The sequence below is a fragment of the Sphaerulina musiva genome, assembly GCF_000320565.1.
Source record: "Sphaerulina musiva SO2202 unplaced genomic scaffold SEPMUscaffold_3, whole genome shotgun sequence".
In the NCBI taxonomy this organism is placed as follows: domain Eukaryota; kingdom Fungi; phylum Ascomycota; class Dothideomycetes; order Mycosphaerellales; family Mycosphaerellaceae; genus Sphaerulina; species Sphaerulina musiva.
Genome location: NW_016017385.1, coordinates 407,279 through 424,370, shown reverse-complemented (window position 1 = coordinate 424,370; position 17,092 = coordinate 407,279). Strand labels below are relative to the sequence as shown.

Sequence of the window (17,092 nt, the reverse complement as noted above, 5' to 3'; positions counted from 1 at the left end):
TGCACCTGCGTTCTTGATTTCTCGATTGATGTATCAAGACACCGACCGAAATTAACGTGCCCGTACATGTACCTGCATGAAACCGTATGCTGTCACTCACTCTCCGCCGCTCCGGTCACGGTGGCAGCAGAGCGTTATCAGCACCATGATTTACTATAGCCTTTATAGATAGCTAAGGTAAGATGGAACCTGGAAGGACCTGAGTGGCAGTGAGTGCGGAGTGCCCAGCGGGGTCCAGGTCGCTCAAAAAACCAACCTCGTCAGGACTTCGGGGCAAAAGAACAAATTTGTTAGATCCTAGCAAGACTGCAGATGCCAGATGCCGTTCGTTGGGCGATGGTCGCAACCAAACGGTCACGATAGGGATGTCCGGAAGGAAGGGCATTTAATTACATGTTTTTGCATCCGTGTTCCCAAACCTACCGCGGGCATCATAAGGTGCATACAACAAGGAGTAGTCGAACCTCGCCTCACATAGAAGAAGTCCCTACAGCCACACCTGGTACCGCACCGCACCTATAGCCGGTGAAGACAAGCGCGTTGCACGATACCTCCTCCTTCCAGACTGAGGCAGTCATGGACTCGTGGACTCGTGGTGGTGGTGGGGATGCGGGCAGCACGAGTGCAAGACTAGCAGCGACTAGGTGGTTAGGCGTGTGTCAAGCCTGTAGGTCCCGTATTGCCGCAGAACTATAAATGGCATCCTTGCGCGCGTGCCTGTATTGTTGTCTAGCCGCCGAGCACGGTGGTGTGTTCCCACGACGATCGTGAGAACGAGCTGCTGGTCGGTCACCACTCCACAGAGGAAGGACGGGAGCATGTTCGATTATTGACTTCGTGTCGCAGAACGCATGCGGCTTGGCAACTGTCTACCTACCTGACCTGCCCTGACCTGACCTGACCTTACTACTACATGTAAGGTATGTCCCTTCTTCGTGTGAATTGCAAGCAACATCCTGGGTCGTTCATCCATCCTGCCGCATAACTCCTCGCGATGGGCATTGCGTGTCTGTGTCGACCTTGATTATTCACGCCGAGAGAGACCGACCACTCAGACATCAACCATTTCACTCTTCCACTCTCACACTCTCACACTCACGCACCTCACGCGCGACTTGGTCGATGTCTCAGGGTCCTTCTCGTTGCGTGCATGCGTCGTGTGTCGTGTTAGTGTCTGCCTATGCAGGAAGCTGGGAGTGACACGCGAGGAACGCGCCAGGCGCCCGTCCTCTTTGCTGCGCGACTGAGCTGGCCATCATCTGGTGCTGGACACCATGGCCGAGGACGAGAGCAAGACGTCTAAAGCGAGCAGATTCCTGAAGAAGAGCAAATGGGTCAAAGTGCTGAAAGAACGAGAACCGAGCGAGGATGACCCGCCCGCGCCAGCCCGTGCAGGCGCTTTCACGCTGGACAACGATGTCGTCGACTTCCTCAAGCCGAGCACGGAAAAGAGCAAGCCAAAGTTGGATATCGCAATAGCAAGGAGGTGGCCCGAGGCGCATCAGGTCAGAGCATTGGGCGAGGACAGTCCCGGCCCAGATGGACCGACTTTCACCAAGCCGAGGAGGAGGAAAGGGCTGACTGTGGGATTCGCAAAGACAGCGCCGGAGATCATTGGAGAGGGTGGTGATGATGCACCAGATCCGCCAACAGAGATTGGGCGGAGGAAGGCCGCCATGGGGAGATCAGTGTCAGACGCGACGCCAGCCGTACGATCGCTGGCACTGCCAATGCATGGCCAGCCAACGGCGCAAGCTCGAGGATACCCCCCGCAGCCTCCAGAGGAAACTCCTGCGGCGCCGCCAATTCGCAGAATAAATACGTCTCACCGGGAGTTCTCGCCGCCAATCTCGAGAAAGCTTGCTGCTCCACCCGTGGGAGATATAGAACCACTCCGACCGAGTATTGGAAGGGTTAACACAGGACTCGGAAACAGCACGACTCTGCAGACACCCGGAGATGACAGTGCAAGCTCCAATCCACCGCCTTCTCGGCAGCAACCTGGCAGGCTGGATACGGAATTCCAGTTTGAGGGTAGGCCATCTGCAGCTGGACTCGGCAGCATCAGGGCTCATCTTGCCCCCGAAAGCGCGACAAGCGACGAAGCTAGCTCCCCAGTGGTGCAGAAGCGACGCGAGATGACCAGGAATGAGGGAATGGCCTTCAGGCGCGCGAGCATGCTGGTGAAAAAAGATAGCGAAGAAGATGAGATCGAACGTTCAAGTGGTGAGCATGAAGAGTCGCATAAGCCCCCAGCTATCGCGCGCCATTCTGGCGATTCTGGCGTGTATAGCTCGACTGAGGCATTGAGCCAGTCTCCTGAAATCGGAATCACGCCAGACGCGCCGAACCCGGTTGCGGACCGCGAAGATACAACAAGGCATTTGAGAGACGCATCGCCATCTCCCCAGCATCAGCTGGAGCCTCCCACTCAGTCTTTGGGACAAGATTTGAGTGAACGGGAAGTCAACAATCACGCGCAGATCCCGCTGCCACCGCCACGATCACCACTACGAGGCATATATGCGACCAGGGCATCACCACAACCCAGTATGGCCATTCCTATTGATCATGCACGCGACAATTCGAGATCCCCACGTCTCTCCGATCGCCTTTTCGACGCTTCCACTTCATCACAGCAGTCGACTGCGGTCTATTCGAAACCTAACGGGTCATCCTCGAGCGTCAACCGCTTCCCGAACCGAAGCTCGCATTCTCGTCCCAGCTCGCGGGACGATGGTGCACCACCGCGTATGCAATCAGCGGGCCCTGGGTCACAGCCGCCGTACTCTTCTCGAGTCCAGAACGGAGCTTCAAGTGCCAACAGCCCGAGGTCGTCACTGCTGGTGCCGGGCCGCACAGGTGCTTCGCCGGCACCGCTGCCTGTGCATCGTACGCAAGACTATGTCGCCGCAACAACCATACCTCCGCCTAGCAAGTCGCCAGCAGCAGTCTTGCGACACGAAGAAAAGCCGAGACCATTATCATCTAGTTCCACTTACTCGCTAAGTCGACCTGCGGCTTGGTCACTGAATCCCACAGAAAACAATCCAGCTGCCGATGCTGCTTTTGCGGACTTTGAAGCCCGTGTAGCACATATGAGGGGTGTCTTCCGATTGACCGCCGAGAAAGAGCTTTCCGGCGACCGCTGCACGCCTTCCATGTGGCTCCGAGCTGCGTTGTGGTGGTACCACACGGGGAAGACGGGTCTAGAAGCACTGTTCGCACGAAGAGGTCCTAACGAAAGACGCGAACTCCTCACTCAGCCTCACGTTGACCTTGCAAAGACGTGGTGGATACTGCGAGACCCCTTGAACCATCTGGACATGGCAGATGGTGAGGCGCACGAGAGTGATCCCAATGCAAACATGATCCGTCGTAGCATTGCTGCCCTGAAGAGTTCGCTCAAAACCTTGTCCTTGTCGCTCACGAAGAACCACATGCTACCGCCGGAGTCGTCTTTGATCCAGGGACAAAATACTCAGATATGGATTGAGTACCCACGCTTTACCTCTGATGTACAGGCAGTGCTCGGTGGCAGTGTCAGCAGCTCAGTACTGGTGCAAGATTCAAAACAAGCTGTTGATCCATATGAGGTGCTTCCTCTCAATGATACCAACGACCACTTCTGGTATGGACGATTTCCTGTTGAGGTATATTTGCACACAGAGGATCTGGAAACCGACCGCGTTATGCTGCCGTGCTTGCTTACCGTGCTGCGTGGCAGACATGATTATCAAACAAGCGTCACTATTGCCAGCCAGAGCGAGCTCGTGAACATCAAAATAATGCCTCAGCAAGATCGTCGACGGGGTCTAACGTGGTCTGATGTCTCGTGGGAAGCAAGTCCGGCGTCCATGTCCATACGTTTGCCCAGGAATTTCGACTTGAGTGTACGCATGCAAGAACGTGACTATCGGGCACTATGGAACCTGTCAGAATATGCCCGCAAGGTAGAAAGGACGATGCAACCAAATTCGGACGAAAGACTAGTCCACGAGTGTCGACTTACGGAACTGCAATATGTCGACTCCTCAAATTCGAGCTCGTTCCCATCAGAAAAGATTCGAGGGTGCAGTGCCTTCATTTTTGAGCGCACAGACAAGCATGTTGGTGGCACTGGGACACGGAGGCTACACCGGGGCTACCGCCTGTTGCTCGTCACGGATCCCGGGCACAAGACGCTGAGTGCTGTGAGCCACGACATTTGTGGAAGATCGCCGTTCTACTTTGAGTTCCTCACAGACTCTGCCGCGGGCGGCACTACTGCAATGGTCGTGCGTATCTGGGAAGCACAAAGACAGTGCAGGATACTACTTGTCTTCCCGGACGCTGGCAGCAGACAAAGCCTTTACAATATCATTAATGGTCTCGCTGTCAGGTCGGATGAGAGCATTGTCGGAAAGATGGTCTTGGCAAGCCTCAACATAGAGCCGGCATCACCCTCCCTGAGCTTCTCGCAATCAGGACATGTTGCGCTGCAGAAACTCAATTGGCAGAAATTAGGCATCACCAACAGTGTTCCTGACGACTCGAACAGCAGGTTTCCTGCCACCATCGAATCGGAAAGTCTTCGCATACTGGCCCGACATGACACTGGTTGTATCACGGATCGTGTGAACCTAGGCAAAGGGGAACTGCTACTCCGCTTACCTCCTTCAGACAGTCCTAGCGTGCAAATACTGCGCGATCCGCAAGAAGACATGACCGTGTCGATTGATACCAGACAGTCGCATGCTACAGTTGTCAACGGCATCGCGGAAGTACTGAAGACAGTGCTCGAGCAGCAAACCATTCGTACATTCACGTTTCAAAGCCACTCGGATCTGCATGCATTCCAAGCGGCCGTCACCGGATGCACTGTGCGTTTTGACGGCATGGCTGCCAGCCTGGACATCTCACGAAGACGCATGGTTGTACCGATTTACAAGAAGTGGCAGGCACAGAGCGTACGCATTCAGATTGTATCTCAAGGACAGATTGTTCAGCTCTTGGCCTTCATGGAAGAGTTCAGCCATGCAGATGCACTCTGCTTCCAGGTCAAGTCGACTGATGTTTTTGAAACCCACAAGGGTGACAGCAAAGGCAAGAAGTGGACGGTGAAGATGGTCGACGCCAAGTTCACTTTGCCCAACCGAGAGAAGGGGAAAGACGAGAGTGCAGAGGAACAGTTGAAGAATCGGTTCGTCAACTTGGAGAACCTGGAATATGCCGAAGAACACGATGACATTACCATAGGATTCGATACGGAACAAGGTAAGTCTCTCTCCAACATGAAGTTGCATGAAATTGCACATATTAACAGTCGTACCAGATCGCGACAGGTTCGCGCATGCCCTCCCAGCTGCTACGAGCGTCTCTCGCGGCATTACGCTCAAGCGACGGATATGATCCAGACAACCAGAGTAGAGCGGATCTTTCTCGGTACGGGTGATCCCCGCCCTACGGGACGGGAGTTCCCATGGTGGGGGGCAAGGCAAGGCCAAAGGTCAACTTGAAATGTCAGTTTGGTGTGATATGACGCGACTGCCAATGAACTTGGAATGCTTCATGAACCGCGGTGAGAGCGCAAGCTACAGGTACAAGACAGACATACCAGTTTGAATGTGATCGTAGGACAAGCACCTATATGATACCCTTTTTGTCGTTCTTCTGACTACCTTACCTACATTGCTTTCCTTGATACCGCGCCGCAGGTTGACTATGGCAGAACCTCTCCACGACCAGCCGAACAAGCCTCCACGACGCATTCCACAGCCAGGCGACTACGAGAACCTCAGCCTCGCTACTAGAGCCATTCACGCCGATGACCCCATCAACTTTAACATCGATGTCGCTCCTCCTCTCCACGTCTCCACCACCTACCGCTACAAATCCGACCCCTCCCAGCTCGACCCTTCACGCGAACTCGAACTGTCCGATTTGCACCCTCCTGGAGGGCCCATGCTCGGCGATGGACACATCTATTCCCGCCTTACCGCTCCCAACTCCAGTCGATTGGAGTTGATGCTCACCAGCATCCTCGGCCAGCCCGTCATCACCTACTCGAGTGGTCTCTCGGCATTCCATGCCCTCCTCACATGGCTGCACCCCAAGGTCGTCGCTATCGGTGAGGGCTATCACGGCTGCCATGGTGTCTTGGCCATTTACCAGAAACTGACAGGATGCAAGATTGTGGATTTGTTTGATGAGAAGAGCTGGGATGAAGCGGGGCTGGGAAAGGGTGATGTGGTACATTTGGAGACTCCGGTCAATCCTACGGGGATTGCTTACAATGTAGAAGCTTTTGCGCAGGCGGCGCATCGGAGAGGAGCGTATTTGACTGTGGATGCGACGTTTGCTCCTCCGCCTTTGCTGGATCCCTTTCTGTGGGGAGCGAATTTTGTTATGCATTCTGGGACCAAATATTTTGGCGGGCATTCGGATATGCTGTGTGGTGTTGTTGGGGTGGGGAGACAGGGGGAAGAATGGGAAAAACACTATTGGGGCATGTATGCTGAAAGGATCTATCTAGGGAGTGTCATGGGTAGTATGGAAGGTTGGCTTGGTGTGAGATCTCTCAGGACGTTTGAGTTGAGGGTCAAGAGGCAGAGCGAGAATGCGGATCAGTTGGTTGCTTTCATTGCTGGCGCGCTGGAGGGAACATCAGGGACGGATGATGACGGCGTCGAGGATGTGAAGAAGGTTGTGGAGAAGATTGAGCATGCGAGTCTGCAAAAGGAAGACATGGGGTGGTTGAAAAAGCAGATGCCGAACGGATTTGGTCCTGTTTTCTCGATGTGGATGAAAAGTGAAGCATTGGCAAGACGTTTGCCTTCGAAATTGCACCTCTTCCACCATGCTACGAGTTTGGGCGGTGTGGAGAGTCTGGTTGAGTGGAGGAAGATGAGTGACCCGAAGGTGGAAGGCGGTCTGCTGCGAGTCAGCGTTGGTGTTGAGAGCTGGGAGGACCTCAAGGCCGATATGATCAATGGTTGCAAACAGCTTGTGGCCGATGGAAGCCTGTAGACCAGACAAGCTTCTGCATATAACATATCTTACATGTCGCACGCATTCAGATAATGCAGTCAGAAAGTGCAAACATGGGTTCATACATGCAGGAGTGGATACAGTACCACCCATGGCTGCACGATTGTGCATTACATCCTTTCTTTCCGTCCAGTCATGCGTATGATATTGTAGCTCTCACTCGGTAGCTGAAGCACCGCGGCTGTTCACGCCCACCGGGACGCTGTCTCGTACGGTAGGTGGATGTCGAACAGAACGGAATATGTGGTAGTTTCACTTGAGGCCGATGATAAATCCTGGGAGCGGCTGTGTGTAAGCAACGAGTGTAATAGAACTAGCCCCTCGAACTTCTCCACTGCAATGGGGGCGGTAGGCTAACTCGGCAGTTCTTCCAGCTAGGATCTAGGACCTTTGCCCCATACGACGCACCGTTGTGCGGCTGTGGGGGCCACGACCGAGGTCACGGGATGATTCACAACATATATAGACTATCAGTCCATCCCTTTTGTGTCCTGAGAACGGTGGCACCAATTACCAATTGCACCAAACTACATACCTAAGTCACGATACATTCCACTTGCTCCTCCTCGTCCTCGTCCTCCTTCTCCTCATTATCCTCCTCCTCCTTCTCCAAGTACCAGGACAGCAGTCATCACTATGGCTGGGCCCGTGCCGCTCTGGATCAATGGCCAGGAGGTCGTCACAGACACCACCTTTGACGTGAATTGCCCCAGCACAAGCCAGCCGCTGTGGCCTTCCTCTTCGGCGTCGGAGCAGCATGTTGCAGAGGCATGTGAAGCCGCTGAAAAAGCGTTCAAAACATGGCGCAAAACCAAAGCCGGCGACATTCAGAGCATCCTCCTTAAAGCAGCTGACATCATGGAGTCACGAAGAGCCGAGCTCATCGGCTATATGATGGAGGAAACGGGTTCTCTCGATGCCTTTGCACAATTTAACATTGCTACCACCATTGACAATTTCCGCTCCGTGAGTGGGCTCGCTTCCACCATTAGTGGCCACATTCCTCAGACCAAGACTCCCGGTCAAGGAGCGTTTTTGTTCAAGGAGCCCATGGGTGTCATTTTGGGCATTGCTCCATGGAATGCTCCCTACATCCTGGGTGTTCGTGCTTTCCTCTATCCCATCGCCGCAGGCAACACGTGCGTCCTGAAAGGCTCCGAGCTGAGCCCTAGGACGTACTGGGCCATTGGATCCATTCTCAAGGAGGCCGGCTTGCCCGATGGTGTATTGAACATTGTGTATCACCGACCACAAGATGCTGCAGCAGTCACCAACAAGTTGATCGAGCATCCCAGCATCAAAAAAATCAACTTCACCGGATCTACCATCGTCGGCAGCATCATCGCCGCCAAAGCCGGCAAAGAACTCAAACCCTGCCTCATGGAACTCGGCGGCAAAGCCAGCGCCATCGTCTGCGAAGACGCCAACATCGAACACGCCGCCTTCCAAGTCGCCCTCGGCTCCTTCTTACACGGCGGACAAATCTGCATGGCCACCGAACGCGTCCTCGTGCACCGCAAAATCCTCGAACCCTTTGGCGAAGCCTTAAAATCCGCCACCGACAAAATCTACGCCCCATCGGCAGAAGCACCTTTACTCATCGCCAAACCCGGCGTCGAGAAAAACGCCAAATTGCGGCAAGACGCCGTTTCCAAAGGCGCCAAAATCATCTATGGAGACCCTTCTTCCACTGACCCCTCCGCCTATCGAATCCGACCCCTCATCGTGTCGGACGTGAAAAAAGACATGGACATTTGGTACACGGAATCTTTCGGCCCGACACTTTCTCTCATCGCTATCGAATCTGACGAAGAAGCGATTTCCATTGCGAATGATACGGAATATGGACTTTCCGGTGCCGTGTTTACGGAAAGTTTGGGAAGAGGATTGAAGATTGCAAAGGAAATTGATTCGGGTGCGATTCATATTAATTCGATGAGTGTGCATGATGAAGCGGGCTTGCCGCATGGTGGCGTGAAGAAATCTGGTTGGGGAAGATTTAATGCGCAGTGGGGATTGGAGGAGTTTGTGAGGATTAAGACGGTGAGTTATATGGAGTGATGAGGGAATCTTGGTCTTGTAGTTGGTGGTGTTGTTATAAGTACGGGAGAAGCTAGGTCACAAATCACGTGTTCTTTTATGACATGGAGATCAAATATATGAATAAATGATCATGACATATTTCCGAAAAAGAGAAGCGTTCGGAATTCAGAAAGTGCTGAGATGTAAAAAAGTCTTTCCATAACTGAGGACTTGAAAGGAGTAGTACTACCTTATTGCTCATAACATCGTATCTACTACATGTGCCTACTCATCAAACGTGTAGCATTACCAAAATCTACTCCCCTCGTGTCATCATTCGTTGCTCAGGTCTGCTCGTGCCAGATTCCATTCTTTCTCTTCTGCCTTTCCTCGGCCCAGTGTTTCAATCTGTCTTTGATCAAAGTACGAGATTCCTCCTACGAACCACGACTGAAACCACTCTCATCCGGATACTTTCTGCCGCTCACGCCAGTATCCGTAAAACGGGTGTGCTTTGGCCGATGGTGTCTCCGAGGATCGTCATAATCATCGTCAGGAGGCGGAGCACTCGCGCGACTGCTTCGCCGGTCGCGATGATCTCTGTCTCGGGCATCGCGTGGCGGTCGGCGGTCGTCTGGAGGTGGATAGCCGCGTTCTCTGGAGTCTCGCAAACGATGTGAATCGAAATCAGGAGGCGGATACCGTGAATCCCGCGGATCGCGTCCTGGGGGTGGACCACTGGGGTATTGAGAATCATCGTACCTTCGTGATCCTGGCCGAGGACTGCCATAATGTCTGTCATCTCGCGCAGGGCTGCGGCCGTCGTACCCATCGTGATGTCGTCGTAATGACTGGTGTCTCGCAGGTAGACCTCCATCGTATTCTGGGCCTGGTGGCGGCAGGTGGCCATTGCCAGGAGGCCCTCTTGGTGGCATGTTCTGTGTGAAATGAGGCGCAGGCGGAGCAGGATGCCTGGCTACTGTTGCAGCGAACAGGGGCGAAGCGGAAGGTCCGAAGGATGGGCCAAAGTCATTGTACTGCACTGGTGGTGTGTTGGGTCTGTCATGAACAGAGCTTCTCCTAGCAGCAGGAGGTTCCTCGTAGTGCCCGCCAGGACCGAAATAGTCTTCACCTTCGCGCTGACTCGGCGTCGGATCGTGGCTCCTGGAGTGTCGCAACGGCTGATCGCGATCGCCATCACGAGCTTCAGATGGCCTAGAGCGATGGTGTCGAGGTCTGCTCGAATTGGACCCCGATGGAGGACTGTATACAGGGCTCGTCTCGCTCTCCTCCATCTCATCGTCCGCAACAGCACCGGAAGGAGCTCGATCGGGCTGAGAAGACTTCCGCCTGTGACGGCTGGGGCCATGGCTACTATGGCTATGGGTGTGGCTCGAATTTGCTCGTGGCTCGAAGCGTTCATCGTAGGAACCTGCGGATGTGGGTTCTTCTGTATCGGGAGGATATCTGTTGTCCGCGTGGCTCCTTCTTCGCTCGTGGTGGTCCTGGTGGTCGCGAGAATGACTTCGGCTGTGTCTTGGTTCGGCGGACCACAAGTGCGGACTGCCCACACCGCGTGCGATGCGTCCGAATGAAGCCGCTGCTGCTTTCCCTTTGTCGAGCATCGTCGCGCGCGGGCTCAAGCCTGGTCTTTTCGACGTTTTCCGCACGATGGAGGGTCGGCCATCCACGTGCCTGTATAAAGGGTTTCGAAAGTATGCCAGCGCGGGTCCTCGTGAGTCCACTGATGCACCATCATCTTCACTCGGCACATCTCCCTCTGGACGTGGAGGGCCATGTGGCGGCCCATGATGCGCTCTATCTCGTACTCGTCGTGGTGGTGGTTGATCCGAGTCGTGCTCCACCTCAACATGCTTGTGGCGCTCTTCGTCTTCTGCTTCTCGACGTAGGCGCTCCGAGACACCCTCGTACCAGGCCACCATGTGCTTATCCGGGTCGATTGGAAAGCACTCTCGCGGCAGGATCTTGGGGAGCACGGCGCCGGTGTCATGGTCTTTGACATCCCACTTGGCGACAGCTTCTCGCAGGAAGCTCGAGTGCTCTTCAGGCCCCAGGAGAAGCTGGATCGTCTGCCACATGATCCATCCCTCAGTCTTCAGCGCAGGCACGGTGGGATCCGTAAAGGCAGTCTGGTGAGTGTGGTGGAGCGGCTGCAGACTGTGCAGACAGCCTAAGCTCTTGTAGATGAAGGCGATGCTCTCGCTGGGCGTGCCTAGGAACAGCTGATCGTAGTTGCCATGCAGGTCGCGGTAGAAGTGCGCCAGCTGATTCGGCGTCAGATCGGGGTTGTCAGAGGGCTCATACTGCTCGTTCATGAGGTCCTTCAAGCCTCGCAGCAAGCTCTTGAGCTTGTCGGTGCCCGTCTTATCCGGCTTAAACAGATATCCCCAGTACTCGTAAGCCTCGCGCTGCTCAACATCCTTCTCGTGCTGGTCCGCATCCGCGTGCTCGCGCGTCTGCTCCTGATCCTGCTTCTGCTTCTGCTTCTGTTTCTGCTGCTGCTCGTGTCCGTGCTGGTGTTGCGCTTCAGAATGGGTCGCGTGCTCCTCTGGAGGCGTCGAAGAAGGTGTTGCGCTCGTCATATTCAGCCACAGCGATGCCTATATCGTTGCTTGTACGATGGACTGGACGAGGATATAGAGTGACGTTCGAGGGAAGTCCGCAGCTATTCCATACATGCAGTCGCGCATGAGCATGAGGCAAGCTGTGAGTGCCTGGAGATAAGGTAGGTAGTGAGGTGAACAACGGCTAGCGCATCTGCAACGGGCGCGCAGCCACACAGACACACGCACATACACAGCAGCTCGGTGCTAGAAGTGTTCAGCGGTTCCTTGCTTGGGAACTGCAGGCTGATGTGATGCGACTTCGGATCTTCCGAGTGTGCCTGCGACAAAGCCTTAGTAGTGAGGCGGGGAGAAGAGGATGGGATGGGAAGTGAGGGGGATGGGATGGCAAGGAGAAGAGCACTACGAGGAGTCGGGACGGATGGGATGGTTTGTTAGCACAAACGTCCATTGTATCAAAACGACCGTCTCTGAGAAGGACTCGGTGGATGCAAGGACATGCATCATGATATGCATGGCAGAGAGAGGGAACTGTACAGTACACGTACCGACCTAAGGTTCTACCTCTTTGCACGTGTAAGGTAAGATTTGTTTGAGAAGGACGTCATTGCAGGGAATATTGGCCGATTGATAGAATTAATCCTTGCTGCCCAGTCGCCGATAGTTCTACAGCCGACTCACCGTTGTACTCGATATGGATCACACAGCAGACATGGCACGGATGTGGCCACAGTCACCAACAGGGTAACGACAAGGTCAGTAGCAAGAGATGAAGAATGAAAGGAGAGTCACTTGAACAAAATTTATCATCTTCATTCCGTCATGCGCTGGGAGTACACCTCCGATGGTATCTCATGCAATACGCTTGTCGTCGCTGTCAGATCGACTGATTCGACCTTTTCCTTTCGCTGTAGTAGTAGTAATTACATCCCGCGTGTCACTGAATTGGTCCAGCATGGCCGTGCTGAACAGAGGTGCTAAGCAGTTGCAGCCTGAAGCCGCCTCGCAGAACCACTCTAGTGCTCGAGCAGCCTCAAGCTTCCCTGCACCACCACGTTCTCCAGAATGGAGCCTGGTGGCACGTCGATGGTGCTGCCCTCTGTCGCCACAATGATGACCGTGCCCTTGAGCACGACTCCGCGGCCAAGGTTGACAGCGCCGGTGATGGTGAGGTGGTCCAGCTCGAGAATCTTGGGAATCGACGGAATGCGCGACTGGAAGTTGGACACCTTCTTGAAGTCACCACCGAGCTTGATGAGCGGAGCTGGTCCGAAGCGGTTCGGGTCCATTACGAGCTGGCCGTGCTTGAGTGTGTACAGATCCGACTTGACGAGCATCAGGTCTGAGCACGTCTTCACGGGCAAGAAGCGACGGCGTGGCACGTTGACACCGTGAGCATTGTGGAAATGCTTGATGGCAGCACCAACAGCGGTTTCGAGCTGAATGATACTCAGATCGGCCTCGCCCTTGTTATCTGCGGGAATGCTCTTGCCGTTGGGGATGATCTCCATCTCCAACTCGTTGTTCTCCACGATGCGCTTAACCGCTCGCAAGTTCATCCAGATGTTGTTGGTGTTGAAGTACTTGAACTTCTTGATGCTCTTGAACTCGTTCACATACTGCTTGGGCACCTGCGCGATTTCCAGCAGACGAGCCTGGCCCTCATAGTCGATAATGGTACCACCCTTGACATCGGCCTTGGTCTTGTCTGTCAACTCCATAATGTACTCAGCCTTCGACTCCACCATGTGTTGCAGGATGTTCAGGTCGACGACAGCGCCCAGGTTGTCAGCGTTAGACAGGAAGAGGATCTCGATGCCGCGCTCGATGAGCTTGTCGAGAATGCCCGAGTTGTAGAGCGACTCGAACACGTCACCGTGTCCTGGTGGGTACCAGTCGGAGATCTTGGAGTCGGCAGACTTTGGTGCTGGGAGGAGGGAATCCTTGAGCACACGGGGGTATCGGGACTGGTTGAACGTCATGATGTCGATGTTGTGGCCCTCGTACTTCTTGATGATAGAAGCCGTGTCCGCGTCAGTGTTGAATGAGTTCATCAGCACAAACGGGACGTTAACGTCGTATGTGCGGTTGAGGTATTCAATCTGGCGGACTGAAAGGTCGAGGAATGACATGCCATCGCGGACCTCAATGACGGACTTTGGACCAACGCAGCCCATAGAAGTACCGAGACCGCCGTTGAGCTTGAGCACGGCGAGCTTGTTGAGGAACTCAACAGATTCCGAGTTGCCCAAGCTGTTGTAGTCGACGACCTGCTCTGGCTTTGGTGGAGCGATGCGGGCCCAGTCGATCTCGTTGCTCTTCGCCTTGTCGTTCAAGTAGCGGCGGAAGAGAGCAAAGAAGTTGTCCATCTCGGTCTCGAAACGCTGCGAAAACGTCAGAAATCTGGTTGGCACTCGGAAACCGAGCGGTACTGACCTTCTTCTCCTTTGGGTCCTTGACCGTGTCTGTCAGGTTGTTGAGAGCGTTGCGCATCTGAGACGCAGCGACGGATGTGGAGGTGTTCTCGAAAGCCTGATGAGAGCCGTTGGTTAGCTTCGTGTATGTCTCCATCACAGACTTGCTGGCCATTTTGCACGTAGATAGCTAGAGCTGAAGCTAGAGTGTGTATAGGTACAGCTTTCAAAGCGAAAGCATCGTCGCTATTATGTAGTCAAGTGTCGAGTGTCGACTCGCGTGGGTTGGTGAATGTGCAGTTTGGTGAATGCGTGGATCGGGAATGTGGTGTTTGTGGCGGTAGTTCCGCTGCTGAAGTGAAGCTTGCTCTGGTCGGCGGCCAGCACATTGCAGCGGCGGCACCCATATTGGCAAGTGACCATGCGATCGCGAATCGAACAGCGCTTCAAGCTCGCTTGGGGCTTGCTTGAAGTGTGTGCCGTATTGCTGCCTTGTGGACAAGCTCGCCTTGACCGTCTTCTAGCAACACCAGAGCGCCGCGGAAGCGACGTCCGTGGGTGTGCTGATGGTCACTCTTGCCAACGACGGGGAGGCCGCCTTGCTGACGCTGGTGCCGACGCAGTCTTCATCTTCGCAGTCGTCGGTTCCGCTGCTCGTCGTCGCCGCCGCCGCTCGCGAGAAGACAGGACCACGGAGTGAATCAGAGGAAAACTTACCACGTGGGACTGAGATTTGCCGTGGTGACGGCCCTCAGCCTCGCCATTGGAGGGCTTCAGGCGCGCTGGAAGCGCATCCTTGAGAGCGGATGCCATGTTTGCGTGTCGTGATGTCGTCGCTGTGTGAGGTTCTGGCGAGAAGAAGGGGGGTGGTCAGTTGATGTTGAGGAAACAAAAGTTTGGATGCTTCGAAACAGTTAAAGCTGGGCAAGAGAGCTCACCCCGCAGAGTTCAAGGGTGCTTGGCTTGCACAATCCGAGGAGCGTTACTGAACAAATGTCGCGGCGGTGCAATGGTATGGACAGGAGAGAAGCAGGAGAAGATGAGGATGAGGAGTAGAGGAGGTGAATGTGGTGTGCGAGGGTATTTTTATTGCAATCACAGGCATTTCATGGTCAAAGGACGGCCTGAACAACAAGCTGCACCTGCCTCAATATAGCCAAATAGCCATGCAGGGCCCGCGCGTTGGCCGCTAAAGAGCTGCTTCATCCTCAACGCCACGGCAACGATACCAATCGGATGCTTTTCGCGACTCGCTGCCGCCTCCGCTCCCCACCGGACTTATCCTCACTCACATCTCTCTTAGGAGGTAGAGGTATTATTAGGAGGTATACCTCCTAGTTCTGCTAGAGTTGTCTTTCCGATAGAACGACCGCCATACCTCCTCTCTCGCAGCGAGATGCATCTTGCGCCCAAGTTCGCCACCTCACCGTTGCCACACCTCTAGCGTTTCTGGAAGATGACCCATCACACTCCGACGGGAGAATTATCCCCATCGCGGCATCGACACGCTAAGGCACTGTATACATGACCTGGCGATCATTGCCAGCCAATTCCTACCTGTGTTCAGTCTACAGTACTGTCATGTCACACCGACACACCCGCGCTGCCTCCATTTCGTAGCATTTTACCCCTGTAGTTCTACTGTGGCTTGACGGTACTGCAGGCTGCGGCAGCGGTATGGCGTTCCGGCACGTATTGCGCCTCCAGGATCTCGTGAAGACGTACAAGGCTACAAGCTGTGGGTGTTCTAGCGCAGCCCAGATCGATAGCATCTTGGACTTGTTCCCAACGACTTCATCCAACATTCCTCGGCAAAGCTCGCAGACTTAATTGTTGGCAGCTGTGCTAGGTCTACTTCTATCGATAACACGGCATTTTCACGGCACATCGATTCATTCATCCCCACCACGATTGCGACGGGCAAGATCCTGCCGGGCGGCGAGAGACCACCACCAAAGCACACCCATTCGGTGGAGATGATCCAGACGAAACACTTCTATATATGAATTGCGCGGTCTTGGTGTAGAAGATATGAGCGAGCAATATCGCAAAACTTGCGGACTTGACCATTCGACGCACCGGCCTTACGTCTGATGGGGGTCATTGGGTCCTATTCTACCCTTGCTTAGCTTCAAACAATAGCCGGGCATACTATACGTAGAAGGTATACGCGTATAACAAGAGAAACCGGTCTAAAGGTGCTTCCTAAATCCTAAGCCTTCCTTGAATAGTGGCTAAACTACCGAGGGAACAGAAGAAGTTAGGGCCCTATAGCGGTTGCCTCCGACGGAGCGTTCAGTCTACTAAGGTACATATGTACTTGCTTTCCGCGCTCGTGACGTGAGAACGTTCTCATTCTCTCGTCGAGAAGCGTCGAGGTTGAAGAGGAAAAGAAGTAGAGAACGGGAACTTGGCCGAGAACATCCTTCGGTTCTAGCGCTGAAGGCATTCCATTTCAGTATATTGAGAGGAAGCAGGTCCTTATCAAAATGATAAACTAACTTCTTAGTAGACGTCCGGAATTGGCCGCATATTACAGACAGCCACACTGACAGATCAAGGCTAGCATGGCTGAATCTGGTTCCATCGATCCCATCTCGTCCAATGGCCGACGCGAGGCTGCCACGCCACTCATATTGAAAGGGTCGCTCGCTTGCAGAGACCTTTGCTTCATTTATCTCAACAGTTCACGGCTTGCTGTAGCCATACTAGTATTTGCATCACTCCCAACAAAGGCCAATATAAGCCCCGTTTGACGTGCCCAACGCGGTGACGGCTGCACGCCGGTCGCTCCACCTGTTTCATCATGAATGCAGTGTGTGGGTCATCTCGGCGAACGTTGTCCGCGTATTGCTTGCACACTCGCCATGGCACGGGAATGCTTCTTTGGACAGCATTGATAGTCGATACAGTCGCGCGTGATTTGAGCCGGGTCTTGTTCTCTCAGGAGGAATATGGCTGCACAATCTTCATACCACCCAGTGTCGATGATACAGCCAGAGGGCCGTCAGCCGACGCTGAAGTTGTGGTCGCGGCTGATGA

The 17,092-nt window shown here is 54.1% G+C and overlaps 6 protein-coding genes across 6 annotated transcripts; 4 read left to right on the top strand and 2 right to left on the bottom strand.

The window, feature by feature from the left end:
• Positions 1 to 892: 892 nt before the first annotated feature.
• On the top strand, positions 893 to 7,152 carry SEPMUDRAFT_147918 (uncharacterized protein). The gene is made up of 2 exons (XM_016904597.1): positions 893 to 5,256; positions 5,315 to 7,152. Exons 1-2 carry the CDS (start codon positions 1,275 to 1,277, stop codon positions 5,389 to 5,391), a joined length of 4,059 nt encoding a protein of 1,352 aa, XP_016762208.1. The 5' UTR covers positions 893 to 1,274; the 3' UTR covers positions 5,392 to 7,152.
• Positions 5,704 to 7,008, top strand: SEPMUDRAFT_41683 (cystathionine gamma-synthase; the record flags this gene model as incomplete). Its single annotated transcript, XM_016908839.1, has 1 exon — positions 5,704 to 7,008. One exon carries the CDS (start codon positions 5,704 to 5,706, stop codon positions 7,006 to 7,008), a length of 1,305 nt encoding a protein of 434 aa, XP_016762209.1.
• A 393-nt stretch (positions 7,153 to 7,545) lies between the features above and the next one.
• On the top strand, positions 7,546 to 12,099 carry SEPMUDRAFT_82001 (salicylaldehyde dehydrogenase). The gene has a single exon (XM_016910297.1). It carries the CDS (start codon positions 7,666 to 7,668, stop codon positions 9,088 to 9,090), a length of 1,425 nt encoding a protein of 474 aa, XP_016762207.1. The 5' UTR covers positions 7,546 to 7,665; the 3' UTR covers positions 9,091 to 12,099.
• Positions 7,546 to 12,100, bottom strand: SEPMUDRAFT_147915 (uncharacterized protein). Its single transcript, XM_016904596.1, has one exon. It carries the CDS (start codon positions 11,652 to 11,654, stop codon positions 9,489 to 9,491), a length of 2,166 nt encoding a protein of 721 aa, XP_016762206.1. The 5' UTR covers positions 11,655 to 12,100; the 3' UTR covers positions 7,546 to 9,488.
• Positions 12,101 to 12,426: 326 nt separating this feature from the next.
• SEPMUDRAFT_147914 (UTP--glucose-1-phosphate uridylyltransferase) lies at positions 12,427 to 15,122 on the bottom strand. The gene is made up of 4 exons (XM_016904595.1): positions 14,989 to 15,122; positions 14,768 to 14,898; positions 14,073 to 14,168; positions 12,427 to 14,020 (listed from the first exon to the last, which is right to left on the bottom strand). The coding sequence occupies exons 2-4, from the start codon at positions 14,861 to 14,863 to the stop codon at positions 12,653 to 12,655; spliced, it is 1,560 nt and encodes a 519-aa protein (XP_016762205.1). The 5' UTR covers positions 14,864 to 14,898; positions 14,989 to 15,122; the 3' UTR covers positions 12,427 to 12,652.
• Positions 15,123 to 16,575: 1,453 nt separating this feature from the next.
• Positions 16,576 to 17,079, top strand: SEPMUDRAFT_147913 (uncharacterized protein; the record flags this gene model as incomplete). Its single annotated transcript, XM_016904594.1, has 1 exon — positions 16,576 to 17,079. A coding segment is annotated over exon 1 (222 nt), but the record flags the coding sequence as incomplete, so codon positions are not given.
• Positions 17,080 to 17,092: the final 13 nt, after the last annotated feature.